The sequence below is a fragment of the Brienomyrus brachyistius genome, chromosome 11 (genome assembly GCF_023856365.1).
Source record: "Brienomyrus brachyistius isolate T26 chromosome 11, BBRACH_0.4, whole genome shotgun sequence".
In the NCBI taxonomy this organism is placed as follows: domain Eukaryota; kingdom Metazoa; phylum Chordata; class Actinopteri; order Osteoglossiformes; family Mormyridae; genus Brienomyrus; species Brienomyrus brachyistius.
Window position 1 is genome coordinate 3,076,050 of NC_064543.1, and position 22,838 is coordinate 3,098,887.

Sequence of the window (22,838 nt, forward strand, 5' to 3'; positions counted from 1 at the left end):
TGCCAGCACCTCATATATGTGATACCATTTTCATTGCAAAAGGCAGTCTACTAACTTATTTTCTCCTTCTTCCTCGACCATTTTCCAGACCCTGTCATTAAGTTAGTTAAATCCTCCATCTGTGCCTGATGGACTGACATATGCAGAAAAGGAGGGATCGTGCAAGATGTGGATGGCCCATGCGATCCACACGCTGCCCCCCCCCCCTCACACGCTGCCCTCCCCCCTCACACTCTGTTTTTGACTCATCATTTGGTTAGAGGGCAGTGCTGTATTTGTGGGCCTCAGAAATGTGGGGTGGGCTCCAGCTGTTTGGGTTGCCTCAGTCAGCTGCCTTTCATCCATCCGCTCCCCAAACCTGATCCCACCCCATTCCAACCCATGCTAATCCAATGTTAAATCAATGTTTCTTAAGCTGTTCACTTGTTGGTGCTGTTAGCTTTAATTACAGTGTACCAAAAAAAAAAAAACAAATTGAACTGACAGAATTCTCTCTGTACACCCCGTGCTCCTCTCTTTCTCTCTTTTAGCTTATCATCCTGGAGGACTATGCTGACCCCTTTGATGCAGAGCAGGCCGGGGGGGGGCAAAACGCCTCAGAGAAGGTGCCAGAGAACGATGGCTACATGGAGCCATACGAGGCCCAGAAGATGATGGCAGGTAAGATACGGCTGATTGATTTTCTTTTTTATTGAATTGGGGCTTATGGACCCATTCGGACACGTTTTGCTATATCCTCATCGCTACAGGCTTTCCATACAGTGACTATGAAGGACACTGTTGATTTATGTCATTGGTCGGGTTTCACTAACTGCCATTTTTAGAGCTTCAGTTAGGACATTAGAAACTCAGGAAGTGATCCCGTTCATGAGCCACATCTTCAGAAATGTATTTGGCCAGAGCCGTTCTGCATATGTGCCTGCAATAAGTGACTTATCCTGTGTTTCAGTGCCGTAGCAACAAGCTCACTGTTTTATTGCAGTGTCATTATAGGAATGGTAATATATTCTCTGTGGTACATGCTCTCAATTATACACCAAACATAGTCTTTCAGAAGAGATATACATTTAGCCCTGTGTCCCATTCTCCACGGTGATGTGATAGGAAAGGAAGAGAAGGCAATTCTTGTGTGACCTTTTGCAAACTCCACTGAAGTTGCAACTTAGCAATTATGGCTAGCTACTGTACCAGTCTCTTCTCTTATCCATCAAAATTGAGACGGATCCGTGACGTTTCCTACTTGAATTTGAAAGGGCTGCCGATTTGGGCCTGTTGCAGAGAAGCTATTTCACTTCAGTAGAGAGCACATGCTGTGCTTGAAAGAGTATTCTGCTTGCTTAAGGGTATTTCCCTAAAAGCCTCACGTGCAGCGCTTTGCTCTCTTTTGGGAGATTTCTGCTTAGTATCCTGGAGGGTGATGCTCACTCACACCAATTAGGTGGACGTGGTCTCAATAGTAAATCATTTCTTCAGTTGTACTTCCTATTCTCCATAGTAAGAATGAAGGTGAAATAGAAATGGCATTTTTTTCTGGAGGGCAGGCTTCCACCTGGTCACTGAGATGTTCACTGCATGCAGAATTGGTCAGGTATCACTGGTCCAGTTTGCTTCCCTTATGGAAGGAGACAACCGGCACTAATGGCTCCAGCACAGTACCAAATCTGGGACCTGATCCAGGATTTTAACATTTTTTTTTCAAAATAATTGTCAGTCTGCCTTTGGAGTAGGAGTTCTGAGTAATGGATTCACTGTGGCATGAAAACTGCTCTCATGCCAGGTGTCATCTTCCACTCGGCTGCGCTCCCTTGGGGATAACAGCACATTTATCCTTCCTAAAAGTCTTAAAAAGAGCCTTAATGGGCCTTGTGTCATTCTCTAGTTCAGTCACAGACGTGTCATTTTGTCTGTCTCACTGTTACCTTGTGACTTTTGACCTTTAATTCTGTTTCTGCATGTAGGGCAGGACATTAAGATTTAATGCCACTAGTTCATATCCTGCTCTATTATTTTACATTTTCCCTGCCTTTTTTTCAGTTGTGATATACAGTTAACTCAAGACTCTGAATTCTCATCTTACTCAGATGCCATTTAGTTATAAACCACTGAAAACCCACAAAAGGAAGAAAACAGTCAATCTGTTATGACAGTGGAGCCTTGGGTTATTAAGATATTAATTCTTACTCTACGGTTGGTGAATGCTTTGCTCTTTTTTTGGGGGTATTACTAAGTGTTGTTCAGTTTTGTATTAATTGAGTTCCTTTAAAGCTTCCTATCAGGCATTAATATCTGTCCTGTGGGTTTTGAGAGTGTCATCAAAAAGCAGCATCTGTTGGGGTGAGTTTTCACACACAGGCAGGATTTTGGGTTGTGTTTCTTGCACACATGCCAGGGAGCAAGATCAGTAAACTGAGCATAATTACATTTTGTATTTTTTTCAATTGATATTTAGTTTTTTGATTATGCAACTGTAATTTGCTTGTTTTGTGCCAGTCCCTGCCATGGTAGCTTTCAGTTCAGTGGTCTCAGTTAAATTGTTTTGCGATTACAGCCCTAAAGGAGGAGGTGGGTAGGAACCAGCTTAGCCACAACATAAGCAGTTCAGCAGAGCAAATCATCTCGACAAACACCTCAGCAGCAGTTATAGGTGAAATCACTTAGTGGTTCAGTTGTTGTAGCCATTAATGGAATGTGCCTTAACACTTAAATTGTTACACTATGTGTATTAAAATGTCATTGTGTTTTGTAGAGAGACTCCGATCAGGGATTTGGGGCAAATTGGTGATTGCGATCACTGGAAGCAGAATTGGCCGATACTGATTGCTGTGAAAATAAGATAAAATTAAGAGGCTTAAGAATGAACCTCAAACTGCTTTAAAAAACAAAATGTTTTCAACATTTAACATAAAGACAGTCACTTAGTACCACAAAAAAATAATTTAAAAAAAGCAGGTCAGAATTTGGGACTTGGTGACAGGCCTATGCTTTTCCAAGATACAAAGGCAGATAATCTATCTCTCCTTCTATCTGTCTGTTGAAATATAAGCATCTGTGGATATTTTGGAGAGGGTCGGTTCCTTTTCTTATCAAAAATTTGCTCTATACCGAATAACCGCACACCTTCTGCACTCGTACTCATATTTCTCGTACTGCTCTCTGTGATGACACAAATGTCTAATGAGGTTTATGGTGTTGGATGCCTCAGCATATGATCCTCTGTGGAAAACTTCTTTTGCACATGTGTAACAAATTGCAAACCTATTTTCTTGCGGTAAAACTGGCAGACTGGAGATTACATGGTGCCAATGAGGTTCTTGAAACTTCATGGACGTATTTTAAGTCATCAACACGCACACTGTATGTCATCTACAGAATCGGAATTTGCGATCTGTCAAATTAAAGGCCACCAATTTGAGTAATTAAGACAGCCGATTGAAATTGCCTGCCTATCGGTGAGAGCGTCTCTACTGTTTTGGTTGTGTCAGGGTCAGTTCACTGGTACTTGCGAAAAAGAGACGTTCCGAACGGCCATTCGTAACTTGAAATGTACGTGAGTCATTATTCAACGTCCTTTTAAGGCTATACGCAAGTACAAAGAACTAGGATACTGTGAGTACGCATACTCATACTAGGCGGAATTGGTGCCAGAAAAAAAAATTGATGTTGCAGACAGAAACGGGAGCCCAACGAACACAATTTGGACTTGCAGTGCTTTTCGTTTGTATGTCTGAAAGTTCGTAAGTTGCAAGTTTGTAAGTTTGAGGAGCATCTGTAATGTAATTCTTTAATGCTCTCGTTTCTAGAAATGTGTTGCAGTGTGTATCAATTGAACCCGGCTCACTCTTTTGGGGACTGTATTCAAACGTAGGGACACTGGTGCTCTATGAATTTGGTGCAGAACAGGAGATGTGTGTGAAGAGTACCTCAAGAGTGCATAAAGCAAAACTTGTGGTTACGATACTCTTTTGGTCTGAAGGCCTATTGAAGACAGGGTCTAAGAGTGCCTGAGTGTTCTCTATAGTATATAATATAGTTTCATCTTACTGATGGAAGAATCCTGCAGGGTAACTTGAACTAGAATGCATGCTTACCATTTACTGTTTGCATATTAAATATATCTGTCCAGAAAACAGTGTTACTTTGAATTGTTTTCTTTGATTAATAACAAAAAGACAAAAAACCCATAATGTAAATCCTCCTGTTCTGTTCCTGTGTTATGAACAACACCCAGGTGACTGAGAGACAGACTCTTCTCTAATCCACCTTCTTCCTTTGCAGGGCTCCAGAGAGCTTCTGTCCTGGTGATTTATTAACCTGCTGGAAATGGATGTCATGACTTACTAACCTTCAAAGTCCTGTGGTTAATCCCTGCCTCCCTTCCTCCATGGGGAGCTGTGTGCGATATCTGAGATAGAAGTACATAAGCTGGTGGTCACACACACAGTTTTGTGGCATTCTGCAGTGTGTGGATGTGTGTTTAAAGCATTGTGGAATGTACGAACTCCCGCCCACACTTATCTTTCAGCTGTTTTTCTGTTGACTAGTCTATCTCAGTGATGCATTTCTGCTCACACTGTAATAGCTGAGACATTTGCTCCTCTCAGTTGTCAGTCCTGCCCTTTTTTTTAAAAAAAGAAAAATGTTCCATTCCAATATTTTGGAATCCTAGCTATTGCAGGTATGGCCAATGAGAAGCCTGGAAAATTCTTTCACAAGACAACTGTGATTTGAAGTCTGTTCTCTTTGCCCCATTGTAGCTGTCGTGACCTGTTAGGAGCAGGCAGGGTCGGATGGGTTTATGCTCCCAAACTTTTCGATGCAGGTACTCCTCTCACTAGTTGCAGGTGTGCTCTTGCTTTCATCTAGCCCCACATCCTCATTCCTGAAGAGCTGCTGCCCATGTGAGACTTGTTCTTTCAGTTGAAAGTTGCGCAAGTGGCATATGCGGCTGCTCTGGAGAGCATGTAGCCTGTGGGAACCGAGGTGAAAACAGGTTCTTCATGATTAACTAGCAGTATGTCTAGTGTTATCACTATTTGTACATAAATTACCGCCTCACTTCTCCAAAAAAATGTCACCTCGAGTTAAACAACACAACCACACTTGGAAGTCTTTCCTGTCTCATGTCGAGCTGAATGGAAACCATTACCCTATAGCAGTGTTTCCCAGTCTGGTCTTTGGGGACCTACAGACAGTCCATGTTTTTGCTCCCTCCCAGTTGGGGGAATAGGATGCAGACTGTGTGACATGGAGTTCGGAGGGAGCAAAAATGTGGACTGGCTGTGGGTCCCCAAGGTTCGGATTGGAAAACATTGTCGTACAGGTTTAGGGAAGTGTATAATGAACGCATTTCCCACTGCGGGTCCTCAATTCCAATGCCCATGACTAATGAATTGTGTTAAGTGTCACCTGATGTCATTTTTTGTTCTCTCTCTCCAGCGACTATGGGTGGGAATATGCTACAAAAAAGTTTTTCTAACTCATGTGATGACAACCATCTGCAAAAAATTAAGTACTATGTTGTTGACCAGATGTGCAATTTCTATCCTATTCATAAAATTACACGTTCTGATGCATTGCTGCTAAGCTCTGCTGCTGTGCAGTCAAGCTGCATTTGAGCATTTTGAATAGTGCTGACATACTGCGGTCAGGCTGGTTATCTCTGCTGAAGTTAAGCATATTCCTGGCTCTCCCTTTATTTACTGGGGTACTTTCAGATGCAGAAAAAATGAGTTCATTATGCAGAGTGGTTTCTGAGTATTTCATATTAGAAATGCTCTCAAGAGAAGGCATGGAAACTGTGGTTTCCATGGATTCCACTTTAGTATTTTACAAAACTTAGTATTTTGCATCACAGTGGAATTTCCAAACCATTCAGTTGAGATCCACTTCTGTTTACCCTGAAAGGTTATTCCTGTGACGTGGCTTTTAGGGACAGTACGGTATTTAATAGGTTTTAATACTAACTTTTGGAAGAAGTACAGTTTTCTGTACATTAACCTGAAACATGTGTCAGTGGCAAGGAGGAGACGTCAGCCAGTTTTTGTCTGGACTTTTGAACAAGAACAAGACTTTTCCTTTCTCACTGCTTGCAATGCAGGTATAGCCCACCACATTTCCTCTGATGTCAGGTCTGGCACGAATCAGCCATAAATCTATACTTTTGTAACAGAGAATTTCTTAAACCCCCTGTTTTCTTATTAGTGGTAGAGCCATTGCCCCAGTTAAATCTCTTGTGTAAGAGTTGCAGTACATGTTCTCCAGATAACAGATTTCCTCCTCATCTTATTCATCAACTTTAAGACTGTGCTGATCCATCTCTTTTTTTTCTTTCCCTACCAGTTCCATCCATGAGCCTGTCATTGATTTCATGAGTGATTTGATGAGCGATGGACTAAGATTGAGTCACTTCCAGATCTAGTGAGGACATTCATTCCATAGGCCTTGTACGAAGTCTAGTTGTTAAATCATTTAGGTTATGGAGATTTGGTTGTTTCTGTGGCTATTTGGGCCGCATGATATAGCAAAAGTTCCAAATATCAAATAGTTTCACTGAAACTACTGATGATGTAATTTATTGTGGGGACCAGCTCTTGGTAAAATTTTTTGGTCTGATTTTAAAATAGCGTCGCTTTTGCAGTTACTGTCAAAATACAGTATGCTGCGGTATAATGTCTGGATAGTATGACAGAATGAAAAATTGGGTGCCACCCAAGTTTTAATCTGAATCCAGCTGACTATCACAGTCCTTTTCATGCAACAGCTGCATGTGCATAACATTGTATGTCAGTGTTAGCATCGCACATCATGCTGCCTGGTTGCTTCGTTTCCCATTAATGAACAGCGTTGTTAAAGGTGGCTTCTTGGTGCTCCAGGTAAAACAGCCACTCCTGATGGGGGCAGTGTGTGACTCTGTGAGATTGGATGCTGTATTTGTTTTTGGAAGGTCACTGGTTAAATTCCCACGGTCGGCAGAGTGATTTCACTATTGGATCCTCGACTTTGCTTTCTCAACTGTATATCGCTTTGGATAAAAGCATTCGTTAAATAATAATTTTGTTATTTGTTAAATAATAATGAATGAGAAGCATGAACTTGCATTTGATGGGGAAAAAAATCACGTCGGGTTGTGCAAAATGTCTATATGGACCCATATAACACTAACAGAATTCTATTATCTATGAATAAAAAAGACGAGCTTTCTGCTAGCATGCTGCAACAGAACCAGAAATTTTTTTGTTTACTAAGAAGTAATTTTCATAGTTTCTTTGTGTTGCTAAATGCATGCTGAGCTGGAATTTAGCCCCTGCTTAATACCTTTTTGGAAGACATTCTGTTTGCTATTACCATGACTTGGAATGTGCTAAAATGCAATTTGAAATACTTATCTAATGCCCTTATCAGATAGATTTGTGAATATTCTGAAATAATGTATTGCATGTGTTGAGAGGTTTGGGGGGGGGGGGGTTTGTGTTTCTCGGGTGGGCAACATATATGGTTTTGGGACCGTTTTGCTGCTGCAGAGACTTATGTTGTTAGTGCGATAACTTGAAAAAAAATATTTGACTGATCTTTTTCAAACATTGCAGACACGTTGTATGCATCGAGATCCGGAATTAATTACATTTTGAGACTAATATTGAAGCAGAGCAGTATAGTGATAGCAAAGAGACGGGTAGCTGACACTAATCTTGGTTATACAATAACTTAAAGTGTTATGGTGGATCATTTTCCCTGGAACATTTTATGGTGATTAGGGACCTATTTCATTTAAGACAAATCGGCACAAATTGAAGCAGTGTCACTTAGTGCTGGCACTTGAAAGGACTGCCAGAGACACAGCTCTGGTAAACGCGGTTATATTGAGAGAAGGCTTCTAATGAAGGTTTTTTTGAGAGGCGGAAAGAATATGTAGGGGGGTGAGAGATTGGAGACTTTGAGAGGTGTCGGAGAATTAGGATTTGGAAGGAAGCGGGTGACGGAGCTGTCTGGGGAATGCATTACTGTCGTTCCAGCAGCCTCTAGTTGGTTATTCACGTCCGCATAAAATTATTACTAAAATAATTTTCATTAAGATAGCCAGGCAAGTCAGCCAAAATATTATTGAAACTTGAATATATGTTTGTGCCAGAATCCGTGTACCTTATGGTGGACACACTAGAACTGACTAGCAAGTCTTTCATTAACACTGACCTTGAAATGCTAGTTCTGCGTCACTTCAGCTTGGCATACAATTGGAAGCATAAGAAAAACCAAACTGAGACAGTGTTAAATTATACAAGAAAGGTAGGTAGCCATAGTGAATGGTCATTCAGAAGTATAGTCTAAATCCAGTGTCAGTTTAAGACAATTAAATCAGCTGTCAATTAGATGCATCTTACAGGCATTATTATGTTTATAGATTATGCTGAAAAGAGGGCAGGAATAGGGGAATGTGACCCAGACACAGCAGAACCAATGCATCAGCGAACAAGGTGGAGCCCCACGATAAATAAGAGGATGAAGCAATCATGCTACCCCCCCCCCCCCCCCACGGTTTATTAGGCTGACTGAGCCACAGTGGAAAGTTCAGTGATGTCTAATGAACCGTGGATTTCTCTCAAGCTGGCATGTCTTCCGGAGATATCCTAAAGGTCTTTTCCTCTGCCTCTCCATTTTCAGCTCATTTATAGATAACATTTCCACAGGAATGACCTTCAGGCATTCTACACCCGGTGTTGTTTACCCACCAAACTCAGAGAAATTAACTTGGTATCACCCTAATCATATTGTGACTGCAATATCTTTGCATTTGCTAGCTATTTATAAATCTATGTATACTGCAGTTTTATATCGCGTAACGCACCTACACGCTCATGACAGCATGCTATCTGTGATTTGGATTTTATTGTCACCTAACTAGACTGTACAGTACTATACTGTATATGTGGGTAAGCAGAAGAAAACTGTTAAAGGACAAAAGTTTTGCCGTCTCTTCCAGTCTGAGTCACCTTTGAGCTTTCTTCCTTTGTTCTTCATGTGAGCCGTGTAGATGGAGACTTAAAGCTATAGAAAGTTGCTTTGAATCAAAGTGCGTGTTTACGGCCCAAAATAACCTATTGCAAACTTGAGTGAAAGGTGCTCTGGGGATGTAGTGCTGGATTTCGGAGAAGATTAAGGAAGGAATAACAAAGGCAGGTGCAGCTTTAGTTTGTGATGTCAGGCTCGGTGGTGTAGCCTCCTAAACAGGCAGATGATGAAACATAACGAATTAGCACGGATTATAGGAGCATGCACATAAGGGCTGTGTTGTCAGTCCTGCGTTACTGTGCGGTTTTGCCTGTCACGTCTCTCTCACTGTGCAGCTGCTCCTCAGTGTCCCTCCTACTCCTCCTCCTCCAGGTTCCCCCGTGTCCTGATTCCACTAACGTGGCTTATCAATCAATAGTGGTGAGCGGCCTGCCCTGGCTTAGCCACCGGGGCTGAGCTGTAATTGTTTTCTGCCTCCTATTAATTTGACGCGGTGTGTGTGTGTCCGGCTCTGCTCGCCACGCGCATGAGCATTGAGAGGCAGCCGGGTTTGTTCCTTTGTGCTCACGGCCATTCTCGCTGTCCTCTGCAATAGGTACACGCTGTCAGTTCTTTGTGATGCCTTTGTGATGTGAAGCCTAACCAGGCAATTTACAGGCTTATTTACTATCACTAACATTAACATGAATATATCTTCCAGGAAGCCTCCTGCACTCTGAATATGATTTATCAGTTGGAGTAACCGGCTGTCTGGACAGAGAGCTGCTCTGTCCTATGCTTGTGGATTTTTTTTCCCCCTCTGTAATTGACTCATGAAGGTTATTGACTTTCTGGTTAAAGTGATTAAAGAGCTGAGCCTCTGGCTGCAGCCGGTGCGTGCTTGTCAGCTCCATGGCTGCTCACCTGGAGTGGACGTTTCCTGGAGGCACTGATCGATTAAGAGGCAGAATCGCATTATGAAATGCTGGCTGCCGTACATAAGAAGGCTGCCAGTAACAAGAGAAATAGCTGCTTATTGTCTCTCTGTCTGTCCTTCCTCGTTTTACCTCTTTATTTCCCTCCCTGAAGCTGAACTTTACCATTCTGACCCATTTTTTCTCTCCTTGCACTGGACCATGGCAAGAAGCTGGTTCTCAGAAAGACGTTTCAACTAGCTACCTTCCCCCCCCCCCCCCCCCCCAAGTCTTTCCACCAATGCTCCCTTTGTCTATGGAGGTCACTTGTTGACTTTTCTGGCTGCTTTGTTTTAACTAAATTATAACCTCATTCTGCTGAAGTGTGAGGGATCACACTCGAACTAACACAAAACTTCTATACACTCATATACTCATACACACAACGCACACGCAACTCTATTCCATTCCTATTCATTTTTTTTCTTTTCTAACTTCTATGGAGGATAAGTGGGTAAATATGGAGCTAGAACCTGGATTGGGGGGTGATTAGGCTTAGCACTGAATCTGCCAGGCACATGAAACTGGAATGAATGAACTCACCATTAAATGATGTCCACAAGAGTGTTCCTTCAGCATGAACATGTTTGTAGTCAGTCTGTCTTCCTGCCTGCCAGACTACCTGCCTGTCTCTCTGTCTCTCTTTGTTAAGCATAGACTATGTTCACTGTGTGAGAGTTTGTGTGTGACCATGTATAGAGGCTACTCACATTATCACTTGGAGAACCCATGTAGGGTGTCAAAAACGCTGTCAGGTTGAATGAGATGGCTGATTCTAATGGACAGCAGTGGTCCCGCTATGCAAGTCTCCTGACGGCGAAAGAAAAACTCCTGACCAAAGTGCCAACTGCACTGAATAAATGGCTGCACTCTGACCCCAAACTTCTCAATCAATGAATGTATATGTGTGTATGTCCTATAAGGAGGGCAAGATGAGATATGTGAAGACTAAAACATTCGTATATACTTGTGCTGGCACTTGTACAAATGGAAAATGTATATCTGCCCCGTTGCTCTGAGCAGGGTTGAGAGAACAGGTGTGGGCAACGAACCACTCCAACCACAAAGCCTCACACTTTCTCCCCAGGCACAGTGAATATCAGCATTCACAGATGCCAAGCTAATGGGGCCAAACATTTGACTTTGCCTCTGCTTAGGCTTGTTTACAACAAGCATCAGCAAGCGAGGAATAGAGGCCATGCGTATAGAGATGAGATTTTTTTTCAGCAGTACGAGCCAGGATGTGTGTAGTGTTGGGTACTTTTTTTTGCTTCTTAGCCAGAAACATCATTCTGCCTGTAAAGCCTTCCTGAGATCAGAAAGGAGCTTGTTTACTTTCAACAGAATGTAATTAAGGGTGTTGACATGGTACCAAATGCACGTCAGCCACTTGTGCTGCTCAGGCCTGGTTTATTGTGGCTCTGTCAGTTGTCTCGCTGCAGTACTAGATAAAGTGATGGAGAACTGAAGAAATGACAGAAAGGTTATATTGTCATCCCAAAAAAATGTCTCAGATTGCCATGCACCACTCGAATGGTTAATTTTACTGGTTAGTCAAAGGGTACAGGGTATTTTATGTAATTATTAAACTGAGCCAGAGAGCAGCATTGGATGTAAAATAAATCTGTTGTTGCAGATGAGGTAGTGAACATGCAGTTTTGTACGTCATTGAACGTCAGAGGGCACTGGTGGCTATCAGTATTTGGCCGCAACATTCCTTGCTTCTCTGATTACCTTGAATGTACTACTGGCAGTGAAACCTGTAGATCTTGGAGCAGGATATCTGTCGGCACCTCCTGAAGCCAAGTGGTCACCAGAGACCTTCTTTTAGTGGAATCACCATCAAGTTGCAGCAGTTTTGCAGCAGTTGGTATTTTGGGGTCAGGTATAGGATGACAGGAGCAGTTCTTTGGGCATTTCTCAGCTGCAGTTTAATCTTAAGTCTATACGGGGGCTACTTATGTATGATGACCTTTCCACTGGTCTTGGCTCACCCTATGGGCACACGTACAGCAGTGTGTGGCATAACAGACAGGCACTTACTGGATATGAGGTCCAGTGATCAAACAGAATAAGGAACCTTCCTTCTTTCACCATAACAAAGAGAGCTGAAGTTTAAAGGTGGAGGTATTGAGTGATACTGTGCGATTCTGGGTAAAATATGAATCCCGATTTGCATTCCATATTTCTATGAAGATGGAACAAGCAATATGTCGAGATGTATGATTTATTGGTTAACATTTCGCATCGGCCAGTATTCGTTAAATCAAGACTTCAGTATCGGTTCTATTTAATTTTATCAGTTTCCAAGGTTAGCAGCACCTGAGTTAGGGATAAAACTATTCAAATAATGGAGGTAATTGCATTGGGTGATCAGCCATTTTCCATAGTAGCAGATGAGGGATTGCATCGATTCATTCACCCCCTTGGAAAAGGCCTCCAAGTACTGAACTGGTCAAAATTTCCATACTAGTGCCCCATAACAATATAGGTCATTACTGAAATGGCACTTTCACATCAGCATTACAGAACAGAAAGGGCACAATTCTGGTTTTTTTCAAACAACCATTTCCTAATGCAAGAAATGCTAAACAAGTACTTAAATCTCATCTGTTCTTTATTAAAACTATTTTTTTGCCCCCCACCTCTTTCTGTCATGTAGTGTAATGCCGTCCGATCATTTGTTGATACAGCTTAGGATGAAAATGGGAGCATTTGGTTTTATGCAATGATAATGCAGACACTGCAGAATTTGTATCATGTAATAATGAGATCGTTTAAGCCTATGAAGTGAGGTTGAGATTTAAAAACGATGAATTGTGCAGCCCCTAGATTGAGATTACAATTTAAAAATGATTAATTGTGCTGCCATAGTATCGAGTGGTGGCTAAGGATAGATCATCAGCATCAGAAGGACCATGGCGAGCAAAGATCTAACAATGTGTCTGTCATTTGCATAGAACACATTTTTACAAAGTTCTGCACTTAGCCGACTCGCTGTTTTGATCTATGTTTTACCATATTGGCTCCTTGGGTAGCTTGAATTCACTCTTCCTGTGGATGAGCAAGCCAGGAATACACATGAGGGCTCGCTGAATATTTACAGATCTCTGCCTCCCCCAGTACTAAACTTACTTCCAGACATTAAGGAAAATGTCCCTCTGTTGTTTAGAGACCTGTTCATTTATTTATTGAGTTTATGATAATGCAGAATGCTGTAGGAATACCAGTGTCTCACAACATGCAGGTTATACATCTTTTGACGTCTTTGCGGGTTTCTGGCAGAAGGAACAATAGTACTGGCCTTCTATCTGAAAGCCCCTTAAAATTAGGCCAGATGTTGATCACGGTAACTATCTAGCTTCTTTAGACGGCAATTTATGTCAGATGGCTGTAAGTGTTTGAGGTGTGAGGGCTGTTAGAGGACTGTTGGCCTCATTCATATACACATTTGTATTTATCAGTGAGCTCAGAAAATGCACAGGAACCTGAGAGTGGACTGTCTGAGTAATTGTGGAACTTGAACTGGGGGAATACAAACGCTTGTTGTTTGCACAATCTCCAGTGTTCTCCTGCTCACCTTCTGTCACCAAACTGTTAGTTTTAGCATCTGTGCTATTCTAAAGTGAGCCCTTCCTAGGTCCTATTTGAAATAATGCTGCCTTTTGTTTTTGCCTTTTTATTACTGCATATAGAACGTGGACTAATATGTCCTTTTTGGTCCTTTGTAGTTGCTATGAAGCAAGCCTATGCAAGCATGCAAATTGCAGACCTCTCAGGGTTGTATGACGAGTAAACGGGAGCTAATCAGACTGTGTGCCCTTAGTTTTCCCATCCAAAGTATGCACATTATGCAAAGAGCTACTGTATAACGTGCCCCCAGTACTGCAGTCCTTAGGGTTCGTCTCCTGAGTGAGGCTAGACTTTCCTTTTTTCTTGAGAGAGCAAAGAAATCTCTAGGGAGGAGGTTTGATGAAAAGAAATCGGGGGAGGTCATTTTCTTCAAGCAACGAGAGAATACATTTCAGGGGCATTCTGTAACCAAGGTCACTGCAGAGGTAGGGGCAACTTGTGTAAGGGAGTGACAGGAAATGAAATTGGGGGTCTGTTTAAATAATACACAGTAAATAGCTCTGTATTGTAAACTGTTTCCTTTGGGAAAAGTCACAAGTGAATTGGTTTTACTTCAAGGTTTTTGTACATGTGTGATTGATGTGATTTGCAAAGATATGAGATAAATGTCATTTTTGTTATTGATCATAAATTGCTCCGATAACACTGTGACAGACGAAACGAGATAAGAAATGACACAACAGTTTCCAATGGACTCTTGGGGCCAATGATTAAAAATGACAAATAAAAGTCCTTTTGCGCACACAATAAGAATGAATTTCATGCTGGGACTGCGACTGATGCCTGAATTATTTTTCACCGCATTGATTTTTATCCCTCTCTCTGATCTGTCCTGCACTCCTATCTGTCGACGGTTTAAAAGTCCACTTCCAACAAAACTGATTTATTTTTTTTTGGTCTGCTCAGAATTTAATTTCCTCTCCAGCACCCTGCTGGTGAGTGATAAGATTGCCTGGTCACTGACAGCAATGCCAAAATGTTGTCCAATGTGTCAGATGATGCAGGATAAGGCATTCTGAGATGGATTCAATGCTCAGCTCATCCGGTGCCGCCCCAACGAAGAAGGCAATAAGCATGGGATGCGTTGACCATGAACTAACCAATCACATCTCAGGCCAGTTCCAGCACTCCAGTGTATTCAATGTATTCATGAGAAAGCATGCCCCCTAGGGACTAGAACATCAAACGAGTCAAAAGCTACCCTGCCTATTAATGGCTGTCGTTATTGCATTAGTAAAATCTTGTAAGCGACTTTAAGTGGATTTTGCTGAATTGTGAATAAGAAAGCAGACGTGAACCTGCTTGGAAATTAAATGCTTGACTTTGGAGCAGCCTCATGGACAAGTTCTCTGACCCCCCACCATTCTTACACTCCCTCCACTGGCTTCCTGTACTGTAGCTGCCCACATCATATTCAAAACACTGATGCTTGCCTTTAAAGCCAGAAATGCACCAGCACTCCTCTCCCTAAAAGAACTTATCGCACCCCGCACTGCACCACATTCTCTCCAATCCTCCAGCACTGCTCGACGGGTCTCACCATCTCTCAGGGCGCAAGGAAGACGTGCAGCTAGACTGTTCTCTGTTTGGGCACTTATATGATGGAATGAACTTCCCCTAGATGTCCAAACATTTGAGTCATTGGGTGTCTTCAGACGACTAAAAACCGGCCTCTTTCTGAAGTACTTGGATTGGCACTTTCAGGATTATACTCTTATTTGAAAAACAAAAAAAGTATTACTTGCCAACAGAGTTTTTTAGAGTGAAAGTATTCTTAGCTGGGTTCTATTGAACGAGTATCAGAATGTATTCACTAAGGGGACTTCTTAGCGTTTATGTCAGTCACTCTGGCTAAGGGTGTATGCCAAATTGCATAAATGTAAATCCAGATGGGGCGGAAGGGGAATGACAAATGTATATGTTTGTGATGAAGAATTCAGTCTCTTTCTCTGAAACACACACGGCTTTGATTCCACACTACAGATCCAGCGGGTGCCTTTTTGTCCTGTGACAGCTACATCCGTTCTTTTCAGCTCTTGCACTTGTCTCTTTAGTCTCTCTGGCTTTCTGCTCTGTCACGTGATGAGGACAAAGGCAGAGTCTAAGTGCAGTGGGCCACCAGTTAACCTCCCCACGCTTCTGGCTGTTTGTGCGGTTTGGAGGATTAATCCAAGCGTCTGTCATCACAACAGTGGAATGACATTTGGGAAGGTGATGGTTCATCTACAGAATTAAAGGTTGTCCTTTATACATGATTAGCGAAAGTGTCTAAGGTTCTTTGTGTTATTAACTGAAACAGAAAGTCACGCGGCAGAGTCAGGACTGTGATATTTTTTGATTTTGTGGTTCATTATTTAGGCCTAGTCTCAGTGCAAATGATTAAACGTTCTGGATTGTGTCTCCTGTTTGTGAGTTAGATCACATCTGTTAGATAGGTGCAGCACACGCTGCGGTATGAGTCCTTAAATTCTGTTGGAGCAGAATGAAAAACATGTCACCAGAAATGCCTTCTGGCAGCGGAACACTGCATGGACTGGGATTGATGTGCACTTTATGCACTAATTAGAAGTTATCAAATATAAATGGCAAGAAAAAGTTTTTTTTGCCACTGTGTATTTTGGTTTCACTGCACAGAAACACTGTCATATCGCTTTCATCCCAAATCTCAAAGTCTGAAAATTTGATGAATTATTAACATTTTATTTATTTAGCAGAAATGTTTTCCACCCCCCAGCAATTTCTAGTTCAGAAGGCAGGGTCAGATAGTCCCTGGAGCAACTTGGAGCTCAGGGCCTTGCTCCAGGGCCCAATGGTGACGTCACTCGGCCAACCTTGGGATTTGAACTAATGATCTTCCAGTCACAGGCTCCGCATTCTAACCTGCTGAGCCAAACACCACTGCAAGGAATAAGGATTGCTCTCTCTCTACGTGCCTGTAAAAACTCTGATAGAGAAAATGTTTGTTTAAAATGTTTATCTGGGCAGTAAGTGAATGATTTCTCAGGAAAAAATAGACAAAATAAATATTGACACAATTAAAAGAAACAAGAATGTGTCATCCTTTTCAAGCAACCAATTTTCTTTGGCCTTTCTTATGAGACAAAACTGAAGCAATTTGCTTTGGTATACTCTTAATTTTTTCAAATTGTCTTGTGGTAAATTCCCACAGTCTTTTTTCATGACTTGCCATGACACTTTTTGACTTTGGTTGCTTTTTGTTCATTTAAGTTGAGGACAGTGCTCTGAGGTAGTCAGTCTAACACTGCAAGTGTTCCATCTGTCATGTCCTGCCCGCCATGTCCACCTGACCTGTCCTCCGGTCTCCTCCCTAGTGTGACCATGCCTGTTACCCATTTCTTATCTCTCGTTCCAAACCCATCTGTTAATCACTCCTAGCTGACTCTCGTTAGCTTACTCATTAGTCTAATATATATGTGCTTCTCAATCCTGTGTTTCACTGGCATAGTTCCTTTGTGTTGCATGTGCCCTTTCTTGCTTCCCTCCTCCCATTCTGATCCCTTGCAGTTTTGTTTATTTCCAGTTTATCTCCAGAGATCTCAATAAAAACCTCTTTTGTTTTGCCACAACGCCTGCTCCTTCGTCCTTCATCCTTTGTGTCATGACAGTAGACTTATGCTCTTGATTATTTTGGCAGTGTTTTTGGGGTCATTGGCATGTTGAAAGTAGCTTTCTGAAGGAACAGCACAATTAATCAATTCTGCTTGTTTTTTCAGAAGAATGGCTTCTGAAGTACAACATATATATATATACACAAGAATTCTCGGGGCTGGTGCCATATACTGAGTGAGAATGTCATTGGGTTTGCACCTGTTTCTTTAAAAAGTGACTGTTTAGTGCTACAACTTCCACTGCATTTTGTGTTCAGTTTTCCGGGTCTTACTCTGATTTCTTTATTCTTAATGCTTGCAAACCACATCTTCAAAATCCAGTTTGAAGCTTGAAGCTTAGTCATTTTGAAGCTTGTCCTCCTGTCATCCCAGTACTTTCGGTTACCATTAAATATACCCATGTATCCGTTGAACTTCACCGTTAGCATACCTCATTTGGTTAATCAATATAATAATGCCTAGATGAATAACTACCCCATTGAGTAATTATTGGTATTTCCACATGATTTATGCAGCTGTGGCCAAAATATGGGAACACCTGCAGTTTCTTTCTAATAATGCACCAATTCTTTTGCAAAAATGTTGTGTGCTAACTTATGTATTTCCTTTATTTGCATTCACACCATGCAGAAAAATCTGGAGGAAATAAGTCAAATCTAATGTTATTTGACACAGAATAACAAAAATTGTATTGATAAAATTATTGGCACCCAAGACTTAATATTTGATAGCACAGTCTTTGCAAAGAATAACGGCAAACAAGCACTTCCTGTAGTCATGAATAAGCTTCTTGCACCACTCTGCTGGAATTTTGGAGCACTCTTCTTTTGCAAACTACTCCAGGTCTCACAGATTTGATGGGTGCCTTCCCCCAGCTGCTCTTTTCAGATTTCTCCACAGACATTCTATGGGATTTAGATCAAAACTTCAGAAGAGTCCAGCACGTGGTGTGATACCATTTCTGGGTGCTTATTTGAAGTGTGCTTTGGATTATTGTCCAGTTTAAATACCCATGACCTTCAGTCGAGGGCAAGCTTTTTGACACTGGGCCCTACATTACGCTCCAAAATACATTGGTAAAATTTGCATTGCATAATTCCATGCACAGTTTCAAGGCACCCAGTGGCAGAAGAAGTGAAGCAACCTGAAAACCTCTGTGAATCTCCTCCATGTTTGACTGTTAGCAATACTGCTAACCTTCTCTTTCAAGGCGTCCTTTTGTTTGTAGTAAACATGAAGATGATGTGCTTCAGCAAAAAGCTTTAATTTGGTCTTATCTGTCCAATGGACATCCGCCCAGAAGGTTTTTGGCTTATTTGCGAGGGTCTTGCCAAACTTCTGTTTGGTTTGTGTCAATGGGGTCCTCCGGGGTCTCCTACCATAGAGCCCCCTTTCACTGAGATGCTGATGAATGGTGAGTTGAAACTACCTTATGTCTGAAGGTTAGCTTCAGTCTGTTTGGCAGCTGATCAAGGTTCTTTTGCCATCACTTAGATAATCCTTTGCTGCAGTCTTTTATCAACTTTTTGCTTCTGTTGTTGTCCAGGGAGGTTGACTATAGTGCCATGGACTTTAAAGTTCTTGATTACATTGTGCACAGTGGACACAGGAATGTGCAGGTTTCTGTAGATGGACTTGTAGCAGTGTAATTGTCCATGCTTTTCTACAATTCTGTTTCTTACCTCCTCTGACAGTTCTCTACCTTTCTATATTTTCTCCAGGGTAAATGTGGTACACACAGACACACTAAACACAGCATGGTATTACTTTGTTAATCCATGTGGGGAAATTCTCTTTGCCCTATCTTGCTCTCCAATGAGATACACAGACACATATGATGAGAGCAAGCTTGGGGGTCACAACAAAGGGTCAGCCACCTTGTGGCACCCACGGAACTGGGGTTTAAGAGTCTTGCTCAAGGACCCACGGACGTGTGAGTATCCAGCCGAGACTGGGCTGGAACCAACACCCTTCACAGCAGAGGCTTAGCCCACCAAGTCAGTTTTTATGTTGTGTCAATGCAAAATAAAGGAAATACATATGTTATCGTCGAAGCTTCTGTAATCATGACATTTTTGGGAAGGAATTGGTGCATTTTCTGAAAAAAAAAAAAAAAAACAACAATTTTGCATTTGTAACCTGCTATGCAATGTCTGCCTTTTGTATCCATTTTGTAATTTTGGCCTCCAGAAGATAAAATCAGGTCACATAGTATCTCTGTCACATAATTTACACAATGAATAATTAAGCAGATCCCATAACAACAGAGAGACATTTTCCTTAATGCCTGGAAGTGAGTTTAGTACTGGGGGAGGCAGAGATCTGTAAATATTCAGCAAGCTGTCCTGTGTGGGTACTTGGCTCGTTCTTCCGCCAGGAATTACCATAAAACCATGATAATATCTTAGATGATATTAGCAAACGACAGAGATTTTCAGGTAATTTGTTTCAAAAGCAGCAATAACCCCCCCAGCACTTTATGTCATATATGAACAGACATGGCTTCTATGCCCGGAGGGCTGGGTGAGAGTAAGAACATACTGACACGGCATCCAGCTGTCAAGAAGCTTCTGTGAATCGATTTTATTCCAGCTGTAACAAACAATGCACACAAACCTCTTCAACCCTGAAGTCATGTCGGTGAATTACAGGAAACCCCTTTTCTCCAGACCTCAGACAGTGGTTAATTATGTCTGGTTTAAAAGACCCTTTGTGAAAGATCTGTCTGTAAACTATCTGTGGTTTACACCGTTATCTGGAGATTGGTTAAACCTTACAATGAAATATACAAAAAAAAAGTGTCTTCAAGTGTTATTGCCTTCCCTTGTGTTGATGAAAAGATTCTAAGGGATGTTATCTGAAATGTGCTAATCCGCAAGGGGCTCTGCTGTTATTCCTGTAGTATTATGAAACATCTTCATTTATGTTCAAGCCTTTCCGCCCTCTTTGAGGTTCACAGTTGAATATGTTCTGTGCCACCGTGTGTGCAAATTAATTGAAATTGGACTGTTCTTAAATCGCACCCCAAGCACTCATTTGCCATTCATGTAGATGATATGAAAGGAGGAAAAGGTAATCCTTAATATTTTTATGAGTGACTTATAAATTACAACGGAAGGAATTTAATTATTAAGAAAAGACATTTTAAGGTGATTTATTGCTGCTATCAGGCACTTGCAATGAAAATGTTCAGAAGTCAGATTACAAAACCAAATGAGGAAGTGAAATTAAATTGTTGAAAGCAGTGTGCTTTATACCTCACCTGGAGATATATATGTAAATGGAAGAATTTGGCCTTGTTAACACAAATACTGTTATGTGTGTAGTTTTTGTTCATTCATATATTCTACAGATGGCATCCCAGTAAACTGCTGTTCATTTTTATTTAAACAACATAAAATTGAAAATAACAGCATGTTCATTAAGTGATACAATAGACTTGGCTGCCACTCAGACGAGGAGACTCCCATTGACAAACCCAATGCACAACCTTCCTTCTCTACTATAGAAATTTCATTTTGGGAAGAGTATCATTTTCTCAGGGAAGGATGAGTAAACGTTCAAAGAGCATCCTAAATTAGTGTTTCCTGACTGGTTAGACAAAAGAAACCTAAATGAGAACACTGCATGAACACATGCCACTAACCCAGCACAGCAAGTCAGCATCAGAGCGGTCATGTGGCTCCCTTTGTCGACGTGGCGACAGACTGGGGACTGAGCAGAACAGCTTGGCTGATCCCTGGAAGCACAGAGCAGTCGGTGGGAGGATGGCACATGATTAATGGATGCAATGGACACATGCACATATTTGGCACATGTGATTTGCACATACGTGAAGCCATGCAGGGAATGATGATGCAGCCTTACCACCCACAAATTGGAGGGTAACCTGTACAAATAACATCTAATGTGTGAAGTTAAGCCCCCCCAACTCTCCGCTAAATAATAAAGCTGGAAACCCGTGCCACAGAAATTATAGAGGTGCAATTACTGAAAATAAACGTGTTGCATCTTATTCTGGATCTTGTAGATCAATCAGTTTTGATTTCTCGCCATATTTATTTTTCAGCACATTTAGTTCATTATTTGGAAATTTTTGGGATCGTTAGAATGAAGGTCAATATGTTATTTCTCCCCATTCTGTAAGAGTTAAGCTGACTGCTAGATAATATAATAATGATTTCTAACATGCCAGATTTAGGATACCCTGGAGTCATTGAGCGCTCAAGTGTGTTGAACTGCTTTAGACCAGTGCAGACATATGTAGGTCTGGGCATGGGAAAATAAAAAAGGTTTTTAAATTTGGTTTAATCCTCTTTCAAGACGAATGGTCTATACAGTTTGCCTTCTGCAAATACTGAAGTAGCTGAAAATGTAAAAATGACAAAGCTTAGCCTTTTATTTTGTAGCATCGTGAATACCGGCCTGAATCTTTAATTGACCCCACTGCCATGCAAACAACACGTCACATCTTATGGTGTGTTTGGCAGTGGACTGAAAGATTGTAGGACTGCATGTGTGCCTATGATAACCTGTTGGGAGACATGAGGCTTTGAAACTGTCAGTAAATGGGGCAGCTGCTCTGTCAGTCACTACCTGGTTTGACCTGATGTGAATGAATAAGATAACCAAGGGGAAGTGGGTTAATCCAATCTGTTACTGGCAGTTCATGATAAACACGCCCTCTGTAGGTTTTAAAGCCTTTTTTCTCCTAATACGGTACCAGTTACTACAGCTGAGATAGAGATGAGCACGTGGGGAAAGATTACTGTGTTTTATTGGGAAACATCATCCTTCTTCCGACTTGAGACATTGGGTGTGATGAAGGTAGTTGCCTGAGACTGTCTTCCAAATCCAAATGATAAATGTATCAACACAATATGTTTCTTGTCTCTCTCTTACTTTTTCATACCTTTTTTCTGAAGCTTCTGAAGCTCAGCAATCTTCAGTTATATACCCTGGCACAAATCAGCCATTAGTTCTCGGTTGCTAATAAACAATCCATTGATGTTCTTTAAGATTGATTTGTGTCTCAATAGATTTTTCTGTTTTCAGAGGTACCTTATGAATCCTGCTGGTTCCTCTTTTTTAAAATAGTCCTACAGGGTCTTTCTCATCTAGGCTATCTTCCATGAAGCCAGACTGGTAGCAATTGGCTTTGGATGGACACTTCTACAGTAAATACCTAGTTGAGGAATTTGCTTTTATTGGATTCACACTTAAGACACGAACACAATCATTGGGCTCTTCTTTCATTCAATGTTTTCTTAACAATACTAACCATGGAGTAACATATTTCACACAAAAAAATAAAATCCTATCCCAGCATACAGTGTTGGTTGTATCTCCTCTTTTATTTTGCTGGTTGAAGGGACTGTATACACAAAAAAGCCAGCAGATGGAAAATTAGCATCCAGTTGCAATGAAATTTCTTACAAAGCATGCTTTTGAAAGCCGTACATTTTTTTTTTAATTACTCAAATATTGTTGCCAGTAATCTTTCAGCAATTATATACTGCTGGAGTTTTTAATACTGTCATGAGGCTAAGCTGAATCATTTTTGTTTCAACAATGTATTAGCCGTCGCTAATACAGAGTTGGCAGCTAAAAGGAGCAC

General features: G+C 41.3%; 1 protein-coding gene across 3 annotated transcripts in view; it reads left to right on the forward strand.

The window, feature by feature from the left end:
- Positions 1-22,838, forward strand: part of LOC125704091 (SH2 domain-containing adapter protein F-like) — an 87,649-nt gene that overhangs the window by 20,876 nt on the left and 43,935 nt on the right. For all 3 annotated transcript variants that reach the window (XM_048969412.1, XM_048969410.1, XM_048969411.1), the window contains exon 2: positions 531-660. In XM_048969412.1, coding sequence (XP_048825369.1) covers positions 531-660 — 130 coding nt within the window. The remainder of the gene's footprint in view (positions 1-530; positions 661-22,838) is intronic.